Source organism: Cherax quadricarinatus, chromosome 16, assembly GCF_038502225.1.
Source record: "Cherax quadricarinatus isolate ZL_2023a chromosome 16, ASM3850222v1, whole genome shotgun sequence".
Classification (NCBI taxonomy): Eukaryota; Metazoa; Arthropoda; class Malacostraca; order Decapoda; family Parastacidae; genus Cherax; species Cherax quadricarinatus.
Genome location: NC_091307.1, coordinates 14,573,077 through 14,600,449, shown reverse-complemented (window position 1 = coordinate 14,600,449; position 27,373 = coordinate 14,573,077). Strand labels below are relative to the sequence as shown.

Below are 27,373 nucleotides of genomic sequence, written 5' to 3'. Positions count from 1 at the left end.
TGAGTTCTACACATCTTGAGTGACAGTATTTTAACTTGCCTGAGTGATAATCTTCTCCCCTAAGGTCCTTCGAGTACGAGACCTACAAGTCCACTACCAGTGTTGGCTCCTCGCTGCCCAAGGACTCTACTACCTTGGTCAAAGGTCGGTTTTGTGTACTCTTTTAGTTTATATGTAGTGGCTCTATTGCTATATTCAAATTGTATTAGACGATTATTCAAGCAACAGGCCAAAGTTGCTGGATTTCGCTGAGTGAAAGTTTTTCATACAGGGGATAGCTCGTCCTTCGAGTATGGTGACTCTGGAGAGAGCTCAACCGTTGCTTCCTTCGATGGAGGCGAACTGTCAGTGAATAAGTTACGACGAATAGGCCAAGTATCCTCTGAGGAGGTAGATTCCTCTTTAACAAGCTCTAGCGGCGCTCAGGAACCTTCCCTGGACCTTGGAAGCTCAAGCGAAAAGCCACCTTCTTTCGATTATGAGAGTTCTAGGGGGCCATCCTTTGACGTAGTTTCTTCAGTGGAGAGGGGGCCGTCCTTCGAAGTTGGATCTTCTGTAGACAGAGGACCATCCTTCGAGGTTGGATCTTCGGTAGAAAGAGGCTCATCGTATGAAGTTCGGTCATCCATGGAACGCGGTCCTTCTTACGATGTAGAATACTCGAGATCAAAATATGGTTCTCTCCAAACGAGCAGCTCGGCAGAGCATGAAAGTGAGCCATTAGATAAGGAAATATCTGTTGAAATAACTGGCTCCGATGGACGACCCATGAGCTACCTGCCCGTCGGAGGCTCCTATGAGTTGGCTTCGTCAATGGACCGTGGCGACTCCTATGAAGAACGGAACTTGGCTGTCAGCGACTACATTCGGTCTGGAGGGTCAGCTGGTGAGTCGATGGACCTTGGAGGTTCTTTGGATGGCGAGGAACCTCCGATGCCGCCACCTCGCATACCCAGGAGGGAAGGACGCTCTCCTGCAATTCCATCTCCTGCATCACCAGGTATGATACCCGCCAGCCCCTTTTGCATGATGTTGCGCACCTGCATGATAATCCTAAGATTATTCTTACAGTAGCGAGGACTTGTTTTCAAACAGACATAAGAAGATCTCTGCTTATAAACTTACTAAACAATCTAATCCTATTTTAATTATGATTTTGAATTTGATTAATTAGATTTTGGAAACAATTTAGTTATGTTTCTGTGTTCGCAAATAGATGGAAAAACCTTAACACTTATCATTAGTAGTTTTGTTTTTAATACACCAAGCAGTGATATTCATGGAGGATGTTGTCAATATAGAAACAACGAAGGTTATTCCTTTATAGCTTCCTTCTTAGTCTGGCTCCTGGCGTTCCTTTCGCAGGAGCTAAACCCTGGGAAGACAAACCGCCAGTACCACCACCAAGAAGGCGACGGTCCAGTTTGAACAGCCTCATCCTCCACCCTACAGCACCTCCCAACACCCAGTGCAACATCCTACGCTCCAACAATACACATAAATGTTGTTACAATGACAGCCACACCAAGAACAACACACTAAACAACAGCAACACTACCATCACATCGTTATTCAGCTTGAAGCATACAACACACAGCAGTGACACTTACACATCCTCCTATATTTCCGATACCACCACGAACAGCTCTCTCTACCGCCACAATTCTCAGGGCCTGAACAATGATCGCAGTTTTGTTTTGTATGAAAAATGGGGTATTGTGCCCATGCCAAGACCACCATCCATAATCATGACAGTAAGGCGAGCCAAACTGTAAATGAACATGCTTTGCCTTCAGGATTTTCACCTATAGTTCCCGAGCCTGTAACTTCAGATACAACCTCTGTAAACCCCAAATTAATGTTATTGTTGACTACGTTTTTGCTTAAATAAAGGAGCACGTGTATTATCTTCGTGTTGGTCAAACACACGGTATTGATTTTGGATCGTTTCTTTGAATACAGCCATTTCCATTGCTCTAAAATGAAATATTTGATTATGGCATTGTAGATGGTAGCTGGAACAAGATAGGTAGCGGTGTGTAAACACTTGTTCTCAGGTCATTCAGGAACACTTACAATTTTGTTCACTGAAGGAAGACAAACTGAGGCTTCTGTAAGCTTTTAGTATTTTATGAGTGCTTGTTGTAACTTGACAGTTTTAGTGACGGTGCGACTTGATTTTTTATTTATTTTAAATGTTCTGAGTAAAGTATTCCAATCAAAATTATTGTGACGGCCTTGCGTATACTATTTTTTTTTTTACATTACACTGACACAGTATATCGTATAAGGTGTGTTTCATAGTTAAAATGTTCATCAGTGTCCATTCCTGTGACCCACAACCTCGGCATGCCTATTACGTTTTATCCTCGGGGTTGTATTTTCTTTAGAAAGCTAAACTTCAAGAGACATTCAGTATATAAAAAATACATAATGAAAAGCCTAGAAATATGATGGGTTATTAAAAATTTTTTTAATGTGATTTTTTGTAGTTACATTTCACTAAGTAAATCAGTCTGGTTGGTTAGTTTTATAGGTTTAAATCCTATCAACTCTACGAGGGTTATTACGGCTCCATATCACCTGTAAACCACCAGTTAAGAATGTAATTTAATCCCTGAAGTAGGAATTAAGGTAACTTCTCACAGTATATGTACAGTGATAATATACATCGTTACGTATATATGCTTAAATCTGCAATACTTGATCATATCTAAAGAGCTAGCGTAGCTTGGTAACACTGCTCATATAACGTGTTTATCAGTCATTACTTATGATTGAAGAATTGCATACAATTAACGTGCTCCTGTGCATGTTATTTTCTCTCAATTACGCTACTGTGATAAGTAGGCTTCTATCCAAGATGCAATTGAACTGTGAAATATTTAAAGGTTCCCCAACACAATGCTGGGATATAATCATAGACACAAGTGCGGTCCTTGCATGTGAAGGTAATGTTTGGTTGCACTCCTCCCAAGACACAGCTTCAGGAAGTTCCTTAGCTTAAAAGTCCTTATACCGGAATGCGTTTTACCTGTTTAGTCACTTTCTTTGTAGTAGAATTCTTGCCGAGGTTAAAATAGTTAATGATTATAGTTTTATACAATAGTTTTACTCCTAAGCACATAGTATTACTCACTAGTTTTGTTGGTAAATTAACCCATGAGCAGACTCGTTAATACAGTTGGTCGATGTTTACATATTTCTTAAACTATAATTGTTTTTTTCGTAGTTTATATATATTGTATGACTCACTGCTTTTCCATTAATTAATGTTTTGTAACCAAAATTTGAGCTATGAATAATTTTAACCACAGGACTCCTGCTGAATTAAACAAATAGGTAAATTATGCATGAGTTTTGCCTTTGTATGCAATGATTCATTCGTTGCATACTTAATTATAACTTAAATATAAAGAGTATTAGATTCTTTAGATTCTTTGCATTACCAAACAAGAGAAAAAAATATTAGATAAATTCGAACTTCTTTATTTTTACTGTTTCCAGTAAAAATGAGTGTCCAGCTATTTGCTTTACAATTTCTTTGCCTAACTTGGACAATACGAAAGAAATACTGGAAGATCAAACTTCTCAAATTGTTTTTTTAGGTAGTCAAGGCAGGGGACACGTATGCTTGTTATTATCCATGATTTATCAGCAGGTGATTCTAACGTTGGTCTCCTCTGCAGAAGGGATGGCTGAAGCTCAGGACACAGTGCCTACCCCGCCTCCTCGATCCCGTCGCCCAGGCTCGCGAACCTCCATTGGATCAGAGTCTTCCGCTCTTGGTATGTTGCCAGTTAGATTTTGCAGGCAACAGTGTAAGGTTTATCCCCGGGTTCCTTTTCCTTTGAGAGTGTCACAGCACTAAGTTTGTTTTCACGAATGGATGTTGTCAAATTTTGGAGCTGAATGCTTTACCAGATTTCAATTTTAGAGCTGAATGCTGTACCGAATATCTAGTTTTAAATATCAGTGTTATACCATCTTTACGATCATTCTCCTCTCTCTCTCCATTCTCTTTTTCCTTCTTTAGAGAAGAATACGTCCAGGGCCTCGTTTCGATTGCTGAATGTTATCTCTGGTTCTCATTTATAGTGATTAATGTTAACCCAGCAATCCATTTAAAAAAATAAATTATAGTTCGCTTTTCTGAAAAAGGAAGGTGATTTCGGGTTGTTACTTCTATAGAGGGTTATGTCTGAGCACGGTACTGCAGGTCTCCGTATGCAGACACGATTATTATCCCGTGTTCATGCCTGGTCGACGGCACAAACCCACTCGGAGACATGAATATAATTGGCAGTGTACTTAAGAAGGCTGAAACAGGCATCTATCTTGCCTTCTGTTTTATTGTATCCAGGCCATTTTGTTTGTACCATTTCCCCATGTGTCCACAAATAGATAGGAACATTGTGAGAAAAAAAATGCGAAATATATGGTGTTTACTGAGAACACGTTTCGTTCACCAGTAACTTTGTCAGTCTATTGATTACAAAGTCCCTGGTGGACGAAACTTCTCAGTAAATGCCATAAATTTCGTATTGTTTTATTCGCATACTTGTCGGCATATTTTACCTTTGATATTCAGAATCAAGGTTACTATATGTAAATAGCAACATTATTCCAGGTCACCATTTCTAGCTAGATAGGAACATTATCCCAGGTTGCTATATCCAGATAGGAATATATAATCTTTGATTCAGTTTTGAAGTTGTCCCTCAGTCGACCATGGAAGGTTACATGTTGCCCTTAGTCCTTCATGGAAAGTTCTCACTTGTCTTTAATCGTTCACGGAAGGTTACAGATTGCATTCAGCCGTCCATGGAAGGTTACAGGTTGCCTTCAGTCGTCCATGGAAGGTTACAGGTTATCTTCAGTCGTCCGTAGAAGGTTACAGATTACCTTCAATCGTCCATGGAAGGTTACAGGTTTCCTTCAGTCGTCCATGGAATTTTACAGGTTACCTTCAGTCGTCCATGGAAGATTACAGGTTATCTTCAGTCGTCCATGGAAAGTTACACGTTGCCCTCAGTCGTCCATGGAGGGTTACAGGTTGCCTCAGTAGTCCGTGGAGGGTTACAGGTTGCCTCAGTTGTCCATGGACGGTTACAGGTTGCCTCAGTCGTCCATGGACGGTTACAGGTTGCCTCAGTCGTCCGTGGACGGTTACAGTTTGCTTCAGTCGTACCTGGAGGGTTACGGGTTGCTCTCATTCATCCATAAAAGCTCTGCATTGAGATGAACATTGATAACAACCTTTCTTTCTCTGGTGGTTTATTTATGTGGTCACATACGCTGTAGTTTGACAGTGGCATTGCTCCAACACTGACATTTTACACCGCGTTAAAATCTAGCATGAAGTTTTGTGTACCACTTGTTTATTATCTTGACTGTATTCTCTCATTAACATTTATCATTTTTTTCTCTCCTATATTTCTACAATTGCCTTTTTTTATTTCATCGGTTATAATCTACTGCTTTCTAGTTTCATAGTGCAAGTTGAACTTGTAGATTTCTTCAGCATCACTTATTTAAAACTACAAAATACCGATAATGACACGGGTCCCAATTTACTCCCTCCAGACCCCCAGTTAGCATGAGGATTAGTTTTGGCTTGAGTGGTCTGCACCTGCTCTGCTTTATATGCCTTTTGTTGACAAAGATCTCTGAATTGCCTTGTTGAACCTAGCTCTGAAAATCTTTAAACTTCCTTCCACCTTAGCATGTGAGTTCACCCTCCTTCTTCCTTCAGGAGTAGATGTGTCATCCTTCTGTAGCATGGGGGCGGAGGGTGGGCACGATGTGGCGCCCACCCCGCCCCCCAGGAGCCGACGCTCTGGCTCCCGGGCCTCCACTGTAACGGAGTCGTCTGCTCAGGGTACGTCTCCAAAGCGTTCTGAGTTCACCCACGCTGCCTACCACAGGCCTCCCGTGCAAGACTTGGGAAAATAGCTTTCTAATCAAAACTGATAAGCAAACGTAGATTGTATTTTCATATAGATTGTTTTAGATGCTCACTTTAGTTTCTTCAATGGCTGGTCGACGTAACTGTTTGTCGTTCAAACGACGGAGTAATTCAGATGAGGATTTTTAGTTTAATATCTGATCTCGGCTGTTGAAGAAGCTTGAAAGATTTTTTAAAGTATTTGTAGAATAACATTTACCGAGTACCACTTCGTGAGGATCTTATTTCTGTAAACATTAAGATGGAACCAAGATCTTACGGTAGACGTTATTCCAACCTGACACTAAGAGGGAAGACTAATTTTAATCACCTGTAGTAAAGAGTAATATTAGTATGAGTCATTGTGCGTATATTAGAACTAATAGTGCAGTACATAGAGAATACTTGTACTTCATGGCCCCCATGGTTTTTTTTCTTTATTTTGCCCATTTTTCCCTTAATTTAAATCTGTGATTTTATATTTTTGCACTCTAAAAATTTTTGCAGTTGGAGTTAGTGGAACCTTTAAATATATTTTTACTTACAAATTCTTCAAAAAAATCTTTATGTGGGCAACAACTTGCCAAAATAAGGGCCCATTTTAACCCCCTTCCCCCCCTCATCATATAATATATATAAATATTATATATATATATATTATATATATATATATATATATATATATAATTATAAAAACCTGGGGAAGATATTTGTCCATTAAAAAAGAGTGGGGACTTAGTAGATGGGAGAGGGAGGTATTAGGTGATGGCAGAATATTTTGAGGAATTTTTAAAATTTTGAGGAAAAAGGGGGCGGTAATTTTTCCCGGGGAGGTATACCATCTTTTGGGATGAAGAAGAGCAGAATGTAAGTGTGGTGGAGGTACGTGAGGCATTACGTAAATGAGGGGGTAAAGCGCTGGAACTGATGGGATCATGACAAAAAGTTAAAAACAGGGGATATAGTGTTGGGTGGTTGGGTACTTTTTTTAATAAATGTATGAAAAAAGGGACCTAGGGTTGGGGGGGTATGTATAGTCCTTTATATAAAGGAAAGGGGGCAAAGGGATTGTAAAATTATAGAGGAATCAGTTTACTGAGTATACCAGGAAAAGTATCGTAGAGTTATAATTGAAAGAATTAGAGGTAAGACAGAATGTAGAATTTCGGATGAGCAAGGGGGCTTTAAATGGGGGGGGATGTGTAGATCAAGTGTTTACATTGGAAAGCATATATTGAACAGTATTTAGATAAAGGTAGGGAACTTTTTGCATTTATGGATTTAGAAAAGGCATATGATAAGGGGGATGAGGGCAATGTGCATGAGCGTGTTGGGTGAATGGGCAATGATTTGGGCCCACGATCTGTTGGAAGTTTATGTGAGCAGGGAGGGAAAAAAGGTAGTGGTGCGTTGAGGTATTTAGTGAAGGGATTCAGGGAAACAGCAGGTTATTTTGTCATATAGTCGGACTTGAGTCCTGGAAATGGGAAGTACAATGCCTGCACTTTAAAGGAGGGGTTTGGGATATTGGCAGTTTGGAGGGATATGTTGTGTATCTTTATACGTATATGCTTCTAAACTGTTGTATTCTGAGCACCTCTGCAAAAGCAGTGATAATGTGTGAGTGTGGTGAAAGTGTTGATTGATGAAAGTATTTTCTTTTTGGGGATTTTCTTTCTTTTTTGGGTCACCCTGCCTCGGTGGGAGACGACCGACTTGTTGAAAAAAACAAATATATATATATATATGTATATATATATGTGTATATATATATATGTGTATATATATATATGTGTATATATATATATATATATATATATATATATATATATATATATATATATATATATATATATATATATATATATATATATATATATATATATATATATATGCAATAAGATCACAGTAAACAGGTGATTTCAGAATATGCAAAACAACCACTCTGAAAGAATAGAGAAATTCCAAGCGCTTTCGTGACTACTCACATTATCAAGGAACTATGAAAGTAAAGCATCCAAGGAAGCTATATAAGGGGTCTGGCCAGCACCTCACTATCAGATCCCACAACGGTTAAACACCTGACGCGCGCCGACCCAACTTGGATAGGTCCTTTGCACAACTCACCCACAAACTATTCTACCCAAGAAAATTTAAAAATTATTATTTGTCCAGTGTATTATTAAATTCTTCCCAGATTCTATTAATTATAAATGGATCTAATTTATATAAACCAAAGGAAATATTCATATTATTGTCAAAACTGCTTTTTATGAAACAAGATTCAATTATATTCCTGTCGACCATGGACTTGATACTACTTTCTCAACTTTTTGAAAATCAATTGGATGGTTAAAATCTCTTACATGAATAAATAGAGCATTGGAATCTTGTCCAGTTCTAATGCTATATTTATGTTGTTTTAATCTTAGTTCGAGATTTTTACCAGTTTGACCGTAATAACACGTCGGGCGTTTCCCGCCGAGGCAGGGTTACCCAAAAAGAAAGAAAAACCTTTGATCATCATTCAACACTTTCACCATCATTCATACATAATCAAAATAGAAAGAAATCAGAAAGATCTGTTTTAAGATAGTTCGGCTAGTTGAACCTCTCTGGCTGTAAAGCACGGCATATACATATATTTTTTCTATAACATATATCGCTGAATGACCTTATCGGCCCTGGCACTATGTAAATTTCAAATCTGTCTTCCCACTTAGCATGTGTTTACCCTTCTTCCTCCTCCTTCAGGAGTAGATGATGTATCGTCCTTCTGTAGCATGGGGGCAGAGGGTGGGCGTGATGTTGTGCCCACCCCGCCCGTCAGAAGTCGACGCTCTAGCTCCCGTGCCTCCATTGTGACAGAGTCTTCTGCCCTTGGTACGTCTCCAACGCCATCCACACCTTTCACTGGGTTTACTTAGGCTCTAACCCATGGCTGTAACCGGTTTCACCGATGTCTTCCATCCACACACCTCTGAGTTTAACTAGACGACTCACCCACACACTTTTCACTTCACCTAAGCCATACGCCTGTAGCTATTTACTTATTCTACATTCCATAGGCCACCCACGCATAATTAGAGATAAACATTAACATTGTTGAAGGTCACCTCACTTACGTTGTTCACATCAGGCCATATGTTAACGACTGTTCTTTCTGTTTCCATATACAGAAAACACGTGCATAGCTGAGAGCGTTAGTTCTTGACATCTCGAATTATATATTAGTAGTATAGCAGGGATGTACATACTCTAGCAGTGGAATGAAGAAAGAGAGCTTCTCTCATTAAAAATTTTTAGAGATGATCTCATTATATTTGATAAAACTATTTAGCTGATAAAAATATTTTGCAAGGGCTCTTTTATTTTAGCATCCCAGATGTCCTCGTGCTTCTAAAATAATTTGTTTAATTGCATTATTCTTGTTGATAGTATATTGCCTCGGCCATCAGTAGTTTTACTTTACAATGTATATACTTACCAGGTTCAAAGCTATCAGTTCTTTTCTTTACGCCGAGATACTTGACAGTTTTGCTTATTCCACATTTCTCTCTTCATTCAGCCCCTGATACTTCTTGTTATCCTCTTCTGTTTTGTTATGTTATGCCTTGTCAGATCTCATAAACGACTTTTAACTTTAGCATGAACCCTCCCTTCTCCATCCTCCAGGGGCAGATATGGTGCCACCCTCTTATATCCTGGCACCAGAGGGTGAGTGTGTATCTGTGCCTACCCCGCCTCCCAGGAGACGTCGAACTGGCTCCCGAACTTCCTTAGTCTCTGAAACGTCTGTTCCTGGTACGCTCCCACTCCTAAAGAGAACACTGTCTCAACTCTTAAACCAAGACAAGAATACTGTATTAGCTCTTAACCGTAATAGAAAATTGTTTCACTGTTTTCTTACCATGACTAGAGAAACATTCTTCTATTAAGGTTTACTTAGAAATACTACTTCACCCACTTACGCAAAGAAAAACATAATTTCGGGATACATAGAAACGGACTTGGCCAGTTTAATACGTCAAGAAACACAAATCAATGTAATCTGAATTATTTTATGTGGTTGAGAAAATTTTTTTGCCTGTTTGTAATAGAGATCAGTCACTAGTAGACTGGGGCTCTTCAGACGACAGTAGATATCAACTGGTTATATTTCCAAAGACCCAACATTTAGTATATGCATTTTAAGTTTGCATAATCCATTATAATGTTCTTTACCATTATACAAATAACTTTGATGGTTTGGATTATTATTAGCTGTCTACCAGCAAATAACAAGGCAAATCGTTCAACAGTGCAGGCATTTAGTTTACAAATTGTCATTTAAATAGTTAACAAGGTATCATGTAAATTTTATTGAATTTTCAGTGCGGTGGTTCATGCTGTCGTAATTTATGTGTAGTATCAAATAGGTTTTCACTTCCCCTTCCCCTTCCCCTTTTGTACTTGTCCCAGCTGTTGCCTTTGTACGACTCTCAGGCCGCCGGAGCCGAACACGCAGAGCTACGAGCACAACAACGTAACACACTGGCCAGTGGGACAAATAACCCCACGGGGAGACAAAAGAAACCACGATTACTATGTTATTTCTGCCTTAAAGAGGGCATCAGTATCAAACCGAAATATATAGTACTCGTCTTATTTTCTGTTCTATTTCATTATTAGTTTATTTGTACTATTAGGCCTGTGATTTCATGTCCCTCGCCTCGCATCCCTTTCTTGTGAAAACAAGGCATGAACCACCCTGCAGCAGGTCTCAGCATGACCAGCCTGTTCTTCCTCAGGCGCAGATGATGCGTCTCCCTACTCCACCCTGGGGGCGGAGGGTGGGTGTGACGTGGTTCCTACCCCGTGGCCCAGGAGCCGTCGCTCTTGCTCCTGGGCCTCCTTGGTTTCGGAGTCATCAGTTCCTGGTACGTCCCGCATGCCACCCGCTCACCCACTTCATGTAACCCACATTTCACCCACCACTCCTCATACACACGTCACGTACCACTTTTCATACACACATCACCCACCACTCTTCATACACTATACATCGAGGGATTGCTACTATTTCTAGCCTAATCACACAGACTATGTGACTTGGCCAGGTGTTCAGGGCACGCTATCCAGGTACCCAGGACTACCCTAGTCACATATCAGGGCCACCATGGCCACGTGTCCAGGGCCAGTCGTGCCACAGCTTAGAAGAGGAAAAAATCAAGAGAAAAAGTGTCTTCAGCACCACACCTCAACCAGGCCTCAGTTGAGGTGTGATGTTCATGGTTTGTAAGGAGAAAGGAAGGCGAATGAAAGTCATAATACCATAACTAAAGAAATTCGCAAGTAACCGCAAATTGAGTGAAAAGTCAACGAATCGAAACGTCGTTAGATTTTCGTTTCCAATTTGTGGTATAGTTGTGACACAGGAAGACAACATATGCGAACACAGTATTGTTCTTGTTGGTGTTGCTTTGCCTTCATTGATCTCTGTAGATGAGAACACGTAAACTTTACTGTTTGTTGTACTTCTTTTAGCGGCTTGTGACAAACAACACTAATGCCATGTATAGATTTGCAAAACGCTCTTAGGCTAGTACAGTACCTGCATATTTTTAAGGTGTTGGCAGAAATTTCTTTGGGCCAACCCTCCATTATCTAGTGTGAATGCTGATGTTAATTTGTCACTGAATGTTGTTGTAGCCTAATTAACAGACAACTTTACTTCTGGCGTTGGGCTACACTTGCCACCTGGGTGCTCGTTCTTACTGTTTCAAGAACCCAGGAATATTGTAGCATAGGTGCGTGTGCAAAAGTTCCACGATGATAACACAGTTGGTCTTGCCTCTAGGGTGGAGCCCGACCCCCGCCCGCCGGAGGAAACGGCAGAGGACGGAAGGTAATGATGGATCCTATGTCCTTACCTCTCTCCTTCCCTCCACGTTACCTAACTTGTGCCAAAGCTAAGCTGATTCCCGCCTGATATACAGGCGCCTAGCCTATTGAACTGGTTTGCATATTTAATTTAATGAGTGACCAGCTAGTAGGTTCAATCATGTCTTACTTGTGGACAAAGATACTTGTGTACAACTCAGGACATTTATTAAAGGTTTAACTTTTTTAACGTTCTATCGAGAGTGACTTCAGTAGTTCACTCATGGCGAAACGTTTTCTTTAACAAATGTTCTGAACTGTATGTGTGTGTCTGTGAACAGGTTGGCAGTATCACCATACTACTTAAAACCATTTATCTTAATTTCTAGCTTGTATAATGGGATGCTAGCATGTCCACTATTAACTGAATTTTCAGCTAATGAGTTGCCAGCTGACAGCTCTAGTATTTGCTAATTTTAAGCTGAGAATCAGTAGATAATTCGAAATTTATCGAGGTTTCTATAGAATTTTCAATTTATTTCCCTACAAGCTAGATAATGAGCACCTGACTACTAAAGTCCATGTTTGCTAATGAATTACTGAAACAGATGAAGCTTTAGCCAGTCAACCTCTTCAAGGGGGGCTCCTTGGCGTGGTGAAGAGGCTCTTGGTCTGAGGAATTAGCCCTGTCGGTCTTCTTCCTCAGACCGAACCTAATTACCCCCCATTCTCCCCTCCCCTATCCCATCCTCCCCATCCTCCCCTTTTTCCATTCCTCCTCCTCCTCCTCACCCCTCCCTTTTTCCCTTCCTCTTTTTAGCCTTCGTGATTTCTCCCACAGGCGCGCTAGTTCCTAGGTAGGGGAAAGGACACCGGGGTCGATCCCATTCCGTTGAGGTTTCTTGGCGGTGGCGTAGTTTGCCGTGGAATCTGGATTGCCTAGGGATGTCCCGATCCCTCTCCGGTATCCCGGAGTAGCTTTGGGTGTCTTTTGGGCGACGGGTGTATCTCTGGAAGCCACCTTTCGGATTCCGGGGGGTGGTGGCTGGAGGAGGTATGCTTTGTGGCGGATATCTGGCCGCCCTCTCTTTTGTCCACCAAGGTAGCTCGGCAGATGTGAGGTTGCTATCCCGGATTGCTGGTTTACTGGCATGAAGGGTAGGGTATGGCACGGGTTCCATGCTGCATCTGCGCTACTAGCGGTGTCGAGTCCTCTTGGGCGCGGAGGGAGATTTCCGGCCCTTTCATTCCTCCTGGGAACTATTCCTCCCCGCTCCCCCCTTTTTTTATTCTTTTTTTTTGTTTTTATTTTCTTTTCTTCTTTCTTTTTTTTTCTTAAAAACAAAAAGCAAAGGAGTAACCTAACCATGGCAGCCCTAGTCCATGAAACCACTACCCCCGGGCCCCTTCTTGATACCGCACCCCATTCTGACCCTGCCTTGTGTTTAGATCACTCTTCGGACACTCCTGATGCCCCTGTACCTCTTGCTGGTGCTGTTTCCTCACCCGCTTCAGGTACCGGGGCTTCGACTGACTCCTTCGATTTGTCTGAACTCCGCTCTCCTTTGACTATGCTTCCGGCTTCTCCCTCTACGGTACGGCAATTTTCGAATCGCCCACCCATTTCATGCCGGACCAACTCCGGTCCTACTCCTAAACGCCAACGTCAATCTCCTGATGATGCTCCGTCGTTACCTTCCCATTCTACTCGGAAACGACCGACACGTCAAGCACTCCCTCTCCACGCTCAGTTTCGGACCACACAATGGACTAAATTCTTTACTTTAAGACCAACTTCTTCTTCTGCCTACCTTTCTGACCATAGTATTGCCAAAGCGCTCCTGCGTCATGTTGGCAGAGATATTTCATTTCACGCTCTCAAGAGCGGTACGCGCATCGTCACTGTCCAGAATGCTACCCAAGCTCATGATCTTTCTCTCCTTTCGAATATCGATACTACTCCTATCACTATTGAAAAACATCTTTCTCTCAATTCTTGTAGTGGTACTGTCATTCTGCCCCATACCATAGTCCAACAGAATTTCCAGTCATGTGGCAATGACATTTTTGAACAGCTGGAACTCCAGGATCTCCCAATCCTCAAAGTAGACACTTATGTCCTTCCTGCCCGGGGGCGGAGACGTTACCCTTGCAATGTGGCTCGTTTAACTTTTGACAGCCGAGAACTCCCGTCCTCTGTATATGTCGCGGGACATCGGTTACAAGTTCGAAAGGTGATACCTACACCGCAACAATGTAGAAATTGCTGGCGTTTTGGTCACCCAGCGAAATATTGCAGATCTATGGCCGAATGCCCAGTCTGTGGTGCCGACAACCATTCTAATACATCTTGCAGTCAACCTCCATCTTGCCTTAATTGTAATGAAGCTCACCCTTCGTACTCCCGCCGTTGCCAGGTCTACTTAAATGAACGTGAAATCCGTTGCCTCAAAGAGGCAGAAGGTCTCCCTTATGCTATGGCAGTTACTCATCTCCGCCTCCAAGGGAGACTACCCCGTGTTTCTTATTCTCGTGTTTCCAAACATCCCCCCACTTCTGGGGTCCCATCTTCTGCAGCCTCCTCTGTTGTTACCCCTCCCATAGCCATTACGGCATCTAATCCTTTTGCTGTCCTTGGCTCTGACGTCCCGACTACAACTCAGTCTGTTCTCACATCTTCGCGTCCTTCCTCACAAGCCCCAGTATCGACAAGACCTCGTACGACACCTAATACCAATCGCCCCTCTACTCAGAAGTCCAAAAAATCCACATTGCTCAAATCTTCTTTGCCCCTTCCTTCCCTTCTTCCACCTCCACACGTTACCTTTCCAGTCTCTGTACCTAGTTCTTCCCCTCTCTCTGGCTCTATTACAAGTGTGGAGATTCACCCTCCTCCTCGTACTATGCCTTCCACCCCCGTCCCCTCCCAAGTTTCTCCCTCTTCTGTCACCTCCCAGGTTTCTACCTCTTCTGTCCCCCCCCACACTTCATCTCCAGTCCCTTACACTTTTCCCTCCCCCTCTACTTTGGTACAGTCCATTACTGTCCCAATCTTTACTCACCCTCCTCCTCCTATCTCCAATATGGTTTCCCATACATCTTTGAATTCAGAAACACTTGAAGCCATTTCAGAATATATTGCAGAGACTAAACCTTCAATGGACACTGATTCACTTCCTGTTCCTTCTCTTCCCTCTCCTCCATCTTCACAACCCCATTCTTCGCAACGCTCCGTTCCTTCGCTACTTGAACATCTTCCAATGCCACCACACGTTGACTTTTCTAACCCCTCTAGTCCGTAGGTGCCTTTACCTACAGATTCCTGATATTTTCTTCATCGCCAATCATGGCCTATTTACAGTGGAATATCCGCGGCCTCAGGGGTAATCGGGGTGAGCTTCAGATGTTGCTTTCCAGGTTTTCCCCTGTTGGTGCTTGCTTACAAGAACCAAAATTACACTCGGCTGTTTTCCAACCTATCTCAGGCTATAATTTATTGTATTCTTCGGATCCTTTCTCAGATGGGACCTTTAATGAAAGTGCCCTTCTTCTACGCAATGATATTCCGTACTGTCAACTATTTGTCCATACCTCGCTGCATTACACTGCAGCCCGTATCCACTTGAATAAGTGGTTTACAATATGTTCTTTATATCTCTCTCCTTCTCGAGCATTTTCTATCCCAGACTTTGCCTTTCTTGTTTCATCCTTACCACCACCACTTCTGTTACTTGGTGATTTTAATGCCCACCATTTCCTCTGGGGGGGGTCTCATTGTGACTCACGTGGCATTCAGTTGGAGGCTTTTCTTGCCTCTCACCCCCTCCATGTTTTAAATACGGGTACTCCCACCCATTTTGATCCTCGTACTCATACTCTCTCTTGCATCGATCTATCAGTCTGCTCTTCCTCCACTGCACTAGACTTCACCTGGTCTGTTCTACCAGACTTACATGACAGCGATCATTTTCCGATCATTCTTACTTCTCCTTCCTATTCACCTCCTTCCCGTAACCCTCGCTGGCAATTTGATCGGGCAAATTGGGATCTTTACTCACACCTCACTGCTTTTAGTGAGGTTCCTTCTTCATCCTCCATTGATGAGCTCCTACACATCTTCTCGACATCAGTTTATACCGCAGCTTCACATTCTATACCCCAAACCTCAGGCAGGCATTCTCAGAAGTGCGTGCCTTGGTGGTCTCCTGCTTGTGCTCGTGCAGTACGTTTGAAACGTGCTGCATGGGGCAGGTACCGGTACAATAGAACCGCTGAGAGACTTGTTGATTTTAAGCAGAAGCGTGCGATCGCTCGCCGTGTCATCCGTGAAGCTAAACGCACTTGTTGGCGAGACTATGTTTCCACCATCACCTCTGCTTCTTCTATGAGTGCAGTCTGGAAAAAAGTGAGGAAATTGAGTGGTAAATACTCTCCTGACCCGGCTCCTGTTCTACGGGTCACTGGTGTTGATATAGCAAACCCTCTCGACGTTGCCATTGAACTTGGCACACATCTGGTCCGTATTTCCCGAGGGCTCCATCTATGCCCCTCGTTTCTTTCCTCAAAGTCTGCCAGAGAGTTAGTACCCTTGGACTTTTCTTCTCTCGGAGAAGAACAGTATAATGTGCCTTTTACACTTCAAGAACTGGAGGCAACGCTCTCAGCTTGCCGATCATCGGCAGCTGGGCCTGATGACATTCATATTCGTATGTTACAACATTTACATCGGTCAGCCCTTGTAGTCCTCTTACACCTCTTCAATCTTATTTGGGCACAAGGAGTTCTTCCCCAGCTGTGGAAATCTGCCATTGTTCTCCCTTTCCGCAAACCGGGTACTACAGGACATGATGCCTCCCACTATCGCCCCATCGCTCTTACAAGTGCAGTTTGCAAAGTGATGGAACGTCTCGTAAATCGACGTTTAATGTGGTATTTAGAGACACACAACAGTCTCTCCGCTAGTCAATATGGCTTTCGTAAGGGTCGTTCTACCATAGACCCCTTACTTCGCTTGGATACGTATGTTCGTAATGCCTTTGCGAATAATCACTCAGTTATTGCCATATTTTTTGACCTTGAGAAGGCATATGACACAACTTGGAGGTATAATATTTTGGCCCAGGCCCATTCCTTAGGCCTCCGAGGCAATCTACCATCCTTCCTTAAGAACTTTTTAACTGACAGACATTTCCGTGTTCGAGTCAATAATGTTCTTTCCCCGGACTTCGTCCAAGCTGAAGGTGTCCCTCAGGGATGTGTTCTAAGCACAACACTTTTTCTCCTTGCTATAAATGATTTGGCCTCTGTTCTTCCACCCAATGTTTGGTCATCACTCTATGTTGATGACTTCGCTATTGCTTGTGCAGGCGCTGACTGTCATCTTATTGCAGCTTCTCTCCAGCATGCGGTCGACCGTGTTTCCACTTGGGCCACCACGCATGGGTTTAAATTTTCAAGTACCAAAACTCACCAAATTACTTTCACTAGACGCTCTGTTATCTCCGATCATCCTTTGTACCTCTATGGCTCCCGTATCCCCGAACGTGATACAGTCAGGTTTCTAGGCCTTCTCTTTGACCGTCGGTTATCCTGGAAACCTCACATAACCTCTCTGAAGGCAATTTGTCACAGCCGGCTAAACCTTCTTAAAACCCTTGCTCATCTTTCCTGGGGAGCTGATCGTCGAACTCTGCTTCGCCTACATTCAGCCCTCGTTTTATCGAAACTCGATTATGGTGACCAGATTTATTCCGCGGCCTCTCCTGCTACTCTCTCTAGCCTTAACTCTATCCATCACCAAGGTTTACGTTTGTGCCTTGGTGCTTTTCGCTCTTCCCCTGTTGAGAGCCTCTATGCAGAAGCGAATGTTCCATCCTTGTCTGATCGCCGTGATGCCCATTGCCTTCGCTACTATGTACGCTCTCACGATCTACACAATCCTTCCATTTATAGAATCGTCACCGATATTAGTAGACATTCTTTATTCGTTCGCCGCCCCTGTTTGCTCCGTCCCTTTTCTCTTCGCCTACATTCACTCTTGTCTTCCCTTCAGTTACCACCTTTATATGTTCATGTAGCATCTCACTTTTCCCTACCCCCCTGGGAAGTTCCAGCTGTTCGGGTCTGTTCTTTCTCACTCCCTTGCTCGAAAGCTCAACTGCCTACGGTGGCTTCCCGCTCTCTTTTTCTTGATCACTTCCATTCCCATTCTCATGCCACTGCTGTGTACACAGATGGCTCTAAGTCTTCAGACGGCGTCGGATTCGCAGCAGTGTTTCCGGACAGCGTCGTGCGGGGACATTTACTCTCTTCAGCTAGCATTTTTACTGCTGAACTGTATGCCATTCTTGCAGCACTTATTCGTATCGCATCTATGCCTATGTCATCATTTGTAGTAGTCTCAGACTCCCTTAGTGCTCTACAGGCTATACGAAAATTTGATACATCTCATCCCCTAGTTCTCCGTATCCAACTTTGGCTACGCCGTATCTCTACCAAACATAAAGATATTGTTTTTTGTTGGGTCCCTGGTCATGTCGACATACAGGGCAATGAACAGGCAGACACTGCTGCGCGGTCAGCAGTACATGACCTACCAATTTCCTATCGAGGTGTCCCATTTCTTGACTATTTTGCTACAATAGCTACCCTCCTTCGCACCCGTTGGCAACAACGTTGGTCAACTCTGCTCGGTAACAAACTTCATTCTATTAAACCGAGCATAGGTTACTGGCCGTCTTCTTGTCATCAGTGCCGAGGTTGGGAGACCACTCTCTCCCGCCTTCGCATTGGCCACACTCGTCTTACTCATGGGTATCTCATGGAAAGGCACCCTGCTCCTCTCTGTGAGCAGTGTCAAGTTCCAGTATCGATTAGCCACATTCTGTTAGACTGCCCTCTCTATCAACGAGCACGCAGAATTTACCTCCAACGTCGTCTTCGTTCTACTACTCTCTCTTTACCTTCCCTTCTTGCTGATGGACCCTCCTTTAATCCTGACTCTCTCATTGACTTCTTGACAACGACTGATTTACTCCACAAACTCTGATGATACTTTTCGCACTCCCCTCAGCCCTTTCTAGTTCAGTCTCTTGCTGCCCTTTACCCTTTCACCATCCACTGCCCCGCTGTTATCCGTAACCTATTACTCATTCATCTCCCTTTTGCCACCTGATGCCCTCGCTTCCTTCCTGCCCTGCAGCGCTGTATAGTCCTTGTGGCTTAGCGCTTCTTTTTGATTATAATAATAATTTAGCCAGTCAAAGAATTGTGACTGGTTTAATGTATGGTGCATAATTTCTGCAGCTATGTAATCAAGGCCTGTTTCAACAGCTCATTACTCATTTTACAGTTTAATCTTTGGTCACTGATAGAGATTTAATGGAGAGCTAACTGATATATCCTTCGCTAACCGGTAGCAAATGTTATACTTTGTCGTTCTTCGTCCTCAGCTGAATTTACTTAATTACAAGTGAATTTTGTTAAGATGTATATCCTGCGTATTTTGTGGCCTCCTTAATAGGAGTTGTTGTACTGCATGATGGTGCGGTCCTTACCTGGTCTGCTGTCCCATACCATAACATGTGATAGGCTCACATGTCTGCATGGAGACCACTCCTCTAGCCAGTGACCGTGTCACGGCGTGGTTGCTGCTTCCTGCTTATTTATGAAGTGCTAAACCCACTCGTGGTGGAGGCTCGTTCCTCCTAATTGTTACTCATGCGCTACTTAAACGTATTCGTCTAATTCTCTTGCTGCCAGTGAAAGTGTTCCATTTTGTCCTCCCCTGCATTGCTGTTCTCTGTTATAAATGAATCATTATGAAATTATCTGTGTCAGTCTTGCTGGAAATTACGGTGTGCTTGGTGTGCTGCTACATACAGCTTGATGTGTTGCTTCATTCAGGTAGTCCAAATTCGCCTGTTCGAGTTTTATTTTTAATGCTGTGAGTTTTTTATTAAATTCCTCACGTTTTTAACTCGTCTGGTAGCATTTAATATTTTGAAGTGTCGGCAACTGTTTATTAATAAACATTGATACATATTTTTGCCCTTTTTTATTTCTAACGTAGCAGTACCAGGATCTTACAGCAGACACGTGGTTTCAGTACTAAAGTTTCCAACATAACACAGAACGTTCTCTGAACCCAGGTAACTAACGAATAATCAAGTATGTGTGTGTTGTCCTTGGTGTAACAGCTGCCCCTGATGCCATGGAGCTGGAGGAAGATGCAGAGGACTTCCCCACAGCTCCTCCCCGCAGCAGCAGCCGCCGATCTGCATCACAGGCGTCGACGGTGACTTCAGAGACACAGTGGGGGGTGGAAGCAACCTCGCGTGCCACCCCGCCCGCTTCTGACGTGGCTGACATCGACAACGCCCAGGCAGCCCCAGATAGCACACCCTCGCCTGCAACATCGGGCGGTGAGTACTTCCCATATTCTTCAGTCCTTGGTTAATCTGTTATCACAGTCCCATATCCTGTAGATTTATTTGATAGGTTGACATACTTGAATCAGTTTAAGCAGGGTGTCTTGACGCAGGTGAAGGATTTCATCCAAGAAGTTAAATCTATCCTCACATTCAAACCGATTATCCTCCATTCCCCCATGCATTGTATGATCCCTACGAGTTTAGTGTTTCCTCGTGAATATAATAGCAACAGATTGAATTGGGTTTAACAGTGACAGTTAAAATTCTAAGGAGTTGGTACACCTGTGATGCTCTTTACTCAAAATTCATTTTTATATTTTCGTGGATGGTAAAGTGAGTTTCAGGATACACGAGGATATGTTGGCTCCGTAAATAATGTTGCGCCTCTGTCACATCACAAGGAAATCTCTAGTAACAGGATAGAAAGAGAAACCAAATTTCACTTACCATTCAATATTTGGTTATCTTTCCGTATGTTTTGATTACTATTTTCAGGCAGTGAGGCATAGAATCAGTTTTTTAAAGTAAGTAGAGTCCATTTATGGAATCCAGAAATATTTTTTTTCTCTTGCGTCAAGCATGACACTGATGATATGATTTTGGAATGAAGCTTTTCTTTCATTTAATTCCAACAGTTTTTGATGGAATTCAGGTCAGGGCTATTCCATGGCCTTGGATTATATTAATACTATTCTCTTAATTTGTTTTGACATGTGGCAGCTGGCATTATCTTGCATAAAGTGTGCACCCTACTCTGTATGAAAGTACACTGTTTAAATACTATATGTAATGTGTCTACATTGTTGGAATACTTTATGTAATGTGTGGCTCTCCTGCATTATGTGAGAGTATGGGAAAACCCACAGAATACTGGCTACACTATTCTGTATGTGAATTACGTAATGGGAACAAAAATTACATACGGTTCCGTTTCATATTGCATCACACATGATGGGTTTCATACATATGGTAGTAAAATCTGTGCTCTTGCGAGCAGACTTCAGTAGGCCAATGAGAGTATCAAGTATTCTACCATGGGTTTATTACCTGTTCATATAACATCAATAGCTGCTGAAATAAGTGAAATAACATCCAAGCTAGCAGTTAGGATATAGTGGCTTCAACAAGATCTCAGATCCACCACAAACTGGGCAAAGTAATATTTGCAGCGCCCACCAACTGTGATCCCACACTCCAAGCCTTGACAGAATCCTTCCTCCACCATAACAAAAATCAGTATAGCCCTTGTCCCCATCTGCTACAAATGATAGCAGATGAGAACAAGAACTGGTTAGAAAGTGTAAACACATAAAGTGCAGGGTAACAGGGGCGGGGAGGCGGACGCCTAGGAGCTCCAGGGTGACGGGGGCGGGCAGATGGACACTTAAATGAATAAGACACTGATTTTTATTGTGGAAACGCTTCGCCAGCCAGTGGCTTCGTCAGTGCAGTGCAGAAAAGAAGATATGGAAGCTGTGAAGAAGTTTGAGGTAATCAGTCCTTCAGCCTGGAGATGGTGTTCAGTTCATCAGTTTTGATCAAAGTACAGCATATGCTCGAAGAGGTTTATATACTGGAGACAGGTGAGGCGAAGCAGTTGGAGGCGGCGTCACAAGCGGAGAAAATCCTCTGGCGGAACATCTTGGAATCTTGATGCTGCGAATTCTTTAACGCTTGCCTAACCTATTGTTGTGACTTTCACTAGTGGATTTTGTCTACCACTGACACCGCCTCCAACTGCTTTGCCTCACCTCCCTCCAATATTTAAACCTATTTTCTGTGCATATGATGCACTTCTATCAAGACTGATGGACTGAACATATCTCCAGGATAAGGGACTGATTGCCTCAACCTCCTTATATTCCACCACTTTTTCTCTGTATCGGGCTGATGAAGTCACTGGCTGGTGAAACGTTTTCACAGTAAAGTTGCACAAGTGTTATTTCTATGAAACCTACGTTCTCCAGGATAACAGGGGCAGGACGACAGACCCAGGAAAGCCAGGGTGAACTGGGCGGGCAAACAAAATATACCCAAGGGCATCAGGGTGATAGGCGATCACAAGAGATGCCCAAGTGCATCAGTGTGATAGGTGGCTACAAGGGATGCCCAGTGACACCAAGGTGACAGAGGCGGCCACTAGAGATGTCCAGGGACACCAAGGTGACAGAGGCTGGCTGCCAACCTACTTAAACTGAGAGTTAAAAAAACGTAAAATGTAGCTGTGGTAGACAGGTGTAACGCTGGTGACGTCACTGGCAGAACTGTGCACCTGTCCGCCTATAATAAGACACATTGTACACACGACACAGTAGCGAAAACCACTGTAAATCCTGCCTTTTGTGTGGCTGCTGATCCATGGCCCCCTTCACACAATGTTATTAATGCACACTTGTGTAACTGTAACTCTTCTTCAAAATATGTCGTTCGTTTTCAACTCATTTATGTATGGTCAGTTTATGAGCAATCTTGGGGTCTTGCAAAGTTTAATACTAAATTAAGTTAGATTATGTTTACTTAAATTTACTTATAATTAATCGCTAAGAAGATTACATAAACGGGAAGGCCTGACAGTGGGCGACACAAGACATTGTATGATACGAAGACTACCTGAAATTATTGAGCTGATCACTCGATCGTCCTTCCCTATACAGTTCTATATGTTAAAAAATGCACGTTAAACTGTTAATAATCAAAGTTTAAGCAAGGTATTTTCTGTATTTTCTTAAAACTCGTTGTCTTTTTTGTTATGATTAACTTAATGGCCCTCCATCATCAATCACTGTCTAGAATGATACGAAATTGTCAGATTGTTTTTTTTTTATTTTTCATATGCAGAGTACAGTGCTTATATTCTGAAGGAGGGTTAGGAAGTTGCGGTTTGGGGAGTCATTTCACTAGTGGTGATCGCACACTTCTGGCAAGACAGCTATGAATGAATGATGGGGAATGTGCTTTCTTCTTTGCGTCATTCTATTTTTGATGGGAAACGACCGATATGGCAAAAAATACACAAATATTTATTTTATTATATGGTGTGATGGACATGATATTCCTAGTCATTTTACTGCCAAAGTTGCTTTTTTGACGTATTTAATAGCCAATTGCGAATTTTAAGGCTGAATATTTAAGCACTGTTGTTCTTGAATGCTTGCTACTATCACTGCTGTACCTTTAGGTACCTTATTGTCTGGCCTTTCATTGCAGATATCCCTGCGATGACACATCCATGACGTTACAGCGGGTCGTCTGCAGGGGTCAAAGTTTTTGTATCAAAATAAAAGTCAGTACCAGAGTAGAAGTTACTCACGCAAAATCAGAGCTTCACTAGTTGGAGATTACGTGTTAAGTAGCGTAGCATCGTAAGCTTCAGGGGTTATTAACTTGCCTTATAAGTGCCGCATGCGGTCTCCTAGACCCTTCATGCGGGAAAGGGGGGAGGGTACCTTGAAGACCTTTAATGAGTTATTGGGAGCTAAGAAATTATAAATTCTAGTAGTTTTAAATTTCACGCGATGCTATATGATGTTCAAGGATATTATTTCAAATTCAGCCTAGTTCCGCCTTGAATATATACATGGTTTGCACGTTGTCCCGTCAATGGAGTTGTTCGTATGAAAGATGATCATAAAGAGAAGACGTTGCGTATTCGAAGAAAATGATAAGTATTATATTCCAGACTGCAGTAATATCAATAATAACTACAACTTACGCATATCATGTTTTGATAAGAGTAAATTAAACTTAAAGCGAGAGGCATGTATGTCATGGCAAGATACGATGTTACACGTTTATAGTTACCTTGCTTCTTGAGTAATGCATACTTAAAAAAAATGCGGAAAAAAATGTACCTATAAGTATAGGGTACAGTTCTTAACAGTTACTCTGAAAAATAAATTCACGGATGTAAGTAGAATTATATTTTAAGTTTTATGAGAGATTTTCTAACTTAAACTGATATTGCATTTTGCTATATTAAGCCTCATTATTCATTTTCCATACAAGTGAGAAGCGGAAATTTATGTTTGTTTTTCTTTTGTTGTTTTCAGAGTTCGGTCGTTATTGCACATTTATATTACGATGTAGCTCACATACACAAAAAATGTATGAGGTGATCCAGATGTGTGTTCACCAATATCCTGTGGTACGAGCATATGTAACTTGTACCAGGCATTGGGCATTATGCGTCATTTGTGTCACATGACGGGATATCTGTTAGGCATTTGAGGCACATGCCACGTATTTTTATTTTTTTGAATTCTTGTGTCACCTTTTGTCGAGTAATGGGGCCTTATGTGTCATTGACGGGCCCTGTATCTCACTGCTTTGTGATTGGGCGTCATGTTTCATATGCAGGGCGTCACTATGGGGTTCATTTATTTCTTGTATTTAGTGATGGGTCCGGGGTCACAAGTAAATCTTTTTTCAAATACCTCCTTTGTGACACCATGAAGAATGTCCTAGAGAAATTCCGAAGTCACACATTTGCCGGTACTCTTCTAAAATTAAAAAAAAGTAGTTGTCTTTATTGCTTTTGAAATTTATGATATATATGTATGTGAAAATCAGTTATACATGACCCAAAAATATAACTCAAAGTGTGGATATAGAGTAATGAAAACGAGAATTTGCTTGTAAATGTTTAACGTTTCATTAATAGCATTTATAATACTTTATAAAGTCAGTTTGCACCATATATATTTAGCTTTGGCGACAAAATTTGGCAGAGAATATTGTTTATTATAGTCCTTCCTTAATATATGTATATCTCTGTTAAGGACCAGAAAAAACATAAATAAAAAATAAATCTTGTAGCAAGGAAGGTGTTTGGGAATGACATTGGTTGCCAGTCGTAAAAAGTTGAACACAAAGTCGAATTATGCAGAGTTGAGGCAATATGAACAAAAACCTATCATCTTTCGCTCACTAGTTAAATATGACTTCAAGGAGCTCTGAGTCACCTCGCAGTGGTCGTATTTTTTTTTTTTTACTGGTAAACTAAATATTTGTGACAGCCGGCTGTCAGGCACAGAGTAAATTTGTGAACTAGGAATGTTGGTGAATTATGAAACTGACGGAAGGTGTGAATTCTCGAGGAAAATGAATCTTAGCGGAGAAGGACCCAGGGAGATCTTGTTTCCTGGGTGAGTGACCCAAGATACTTGTACCCCAGCTTAGTTTAACAATGCTTAGTACTAAAATATATTACATCTCAAAATTAAGATTGATACATGATCTCAATAAATACACCTACTCTTTTCTTTTAACTATAATGATTTAAAGTTCCTAGGTGTTGTGTGATTTGTTTGGTTGCATAGTTACCCAGGTAATTTAACTGCATTTTTGTATTAAAGAAGTTATGATTTGGCTGATTGTTGGGGGTTTCGTATTTTCCATGACAATAATAATAATAATCGCTTTATATATATATATATATATATATATATATATATATATATATATATATATATATATATAAACACACACACACACACACACACACACACACATACACACACACACACACACACACACACACAATTCAATACCAGTAATTTTTAAATTCATATGAAATCGCAAGATTTAAATAAAAGTTAAATTTACTTATACAGGTAAGTGTATAATCACCGAAAGGTGTACATCTCTGTATAATATACATTTTAAGTTTGCTTTAATCCCTTTTTGTTGAGACTAAAGTATTGTTGATGCTAGTATACCGATAAAGTGTAGTCATTAACGACGAACTAACTGAACAGGTAACATTGTTTAAGTAAACAAACACTATTTGATACATCGTTCAAAAACAATAATAAATTGAAGAGTAAATTAAATTTTGCAGAGCAGAAGGTGACATGTCAGGATAGTACGTGAAGATCCAAATTCAGGGTCACTGCAAGGTTAAGTGCGGGACCCATTTTTATTAAGACTGGTTCTCCGTCCAGGGTCTTTCCGCCTTACCTGTTTGTTTTGACCAATGAGTTGGAATGAATGAATCAGATTCAGTATTTACAGCCAGCGTGTACTTTATACACAGTGGCCTTATTCACCTGCTTGGCAGCGTAGCCAAGAAATGCCAAGCTAATTATACTCGTTAAACTGATGGCTTTTGTTAGTAAAATTTTATTTATATCATTAGGAAAATAGAAACTTATGTAACATAAGATCTTCACTGGAGTATTTGTATAAAACTTCGTTAAAACATACCACAAATAAAAGCAGTGTTTAGAAGAAAACTGAATGCTGTTCGCGTAGAGCTAAGCTTGAGCACCTCTGGTGGTGCTGCACGTCACTAAGCTTGATCAGTGCTTCATGTGGTTCTGTGACAGACTAAGTTTGAATAGCACTTCCCGTGAAGCTGCTGTAGTTACTTAGGTCCTTTAGTTCCTTAGAGAGTAACTTTTGTGATCTTCATAGGCTTCGGAGAGACCATTCCTGATTTTCATTTGCTCAAGGTGTGTGCATGTATAGACCTGTTTGTGGTTGCAGGGGTTGAATCGTAGCTCATCTGTGTGTTTGTTTTGGTAGTACTTTTGCCACATTCGGCTGATATTCATATGAAGATAAAAACTTATACATGTTTTTGCAAAGTTTATTATTACTATATGATAAGTAGAATTGTGCTGGCCCAAAGACATTTACTAGTATGTCGTGTTTTATTCCTGTGGTAGATCAGACATTTTTACCTGTAGATTTTTTTTTAGGTCAGATTTGGCTTGTTTCCTAATAATTTTCATAATGGATTGGCAGGAGTCATTCATGAAACGTGGGTTATTTTTGTATACTTCTCCAAATGACTGCGACTTCTCTGCTTTCAGCTGGTTTTTGGTTTTGTCTGATTAGGCCATATTATACAAGTTTTAAGTAATAGTGAAGAATCTCGGTGTACTGCCACTCATAAAATACAACGCTGAAAGGACCTACTTATTTTCCTCTTTATTGTTACTCATTGTAAGCAAACTGACTAAGATCGATGCCTCCTGATAATACAGATAATGAAAACGACTTGGAAGTTATAGCAAGCAGAAATCGGAAGCCGGGATGTATGCCTAAAGGTCCGTAATAAGGCTGACAAATTGCTTGGATTGATGTCGAGAAGTATAAACAACCAGAGTTCAAAGGTTATTCTGCAACT

General features: G+C 41.6%; 1 protein-coding gene across 13 annotated transcripts in view; it reads left to right on the top strand.

Annotated features, from left to right (window-relative positions):
- LOC128688939 (titin homolog) overlaps positions 1-27,373 on the top strand; it is a 748,574-nt gene that overhangs the window by 107,916 nt on the left and 613,285 nt on the right. For 7 of the 13 annotated variants that reach the window (XM_070085630.1, XM_070085623.1, XM_070085622.1 and 4 more), the window contains 9 exons: positions 65-144; positions 272-1,000; positions 3,690-3,788; positions 5,756-5,881; positions 8,702-8,830; positions 9,623-9,751; positions 10,738-10,866; positions 11,787-11,834; positions 20,008-20,232. In XM_070085630.1, coding sequence (XP_069941731.1) covers positions 65-144; positions 272-1,000; positions 3,690-3,788; positions 5,756-5,881; positions 8,702-8,830; positions 9,623-9,751; positions 10,738-10,866; positions 11,787-11,834; positions 20,008-20,232 — 1,694 coding nt within the window. The remainder of the gene's footprint in view (positions 1-64; positions 145-271; positions 1,001-3,689; positions 3,789-5,755; positions 5,882-8,701; positions 8,831-9,622; positions 9,752-10,737; positions 10,867-11,786; positions 11,835-20,007; positions 20,233-27,373) is intronic. The other 6 variants (XM_070085625.1, XM_070085621.1, XM_070085626.1 and 3 more) reach the window with 6 other exon arrangements.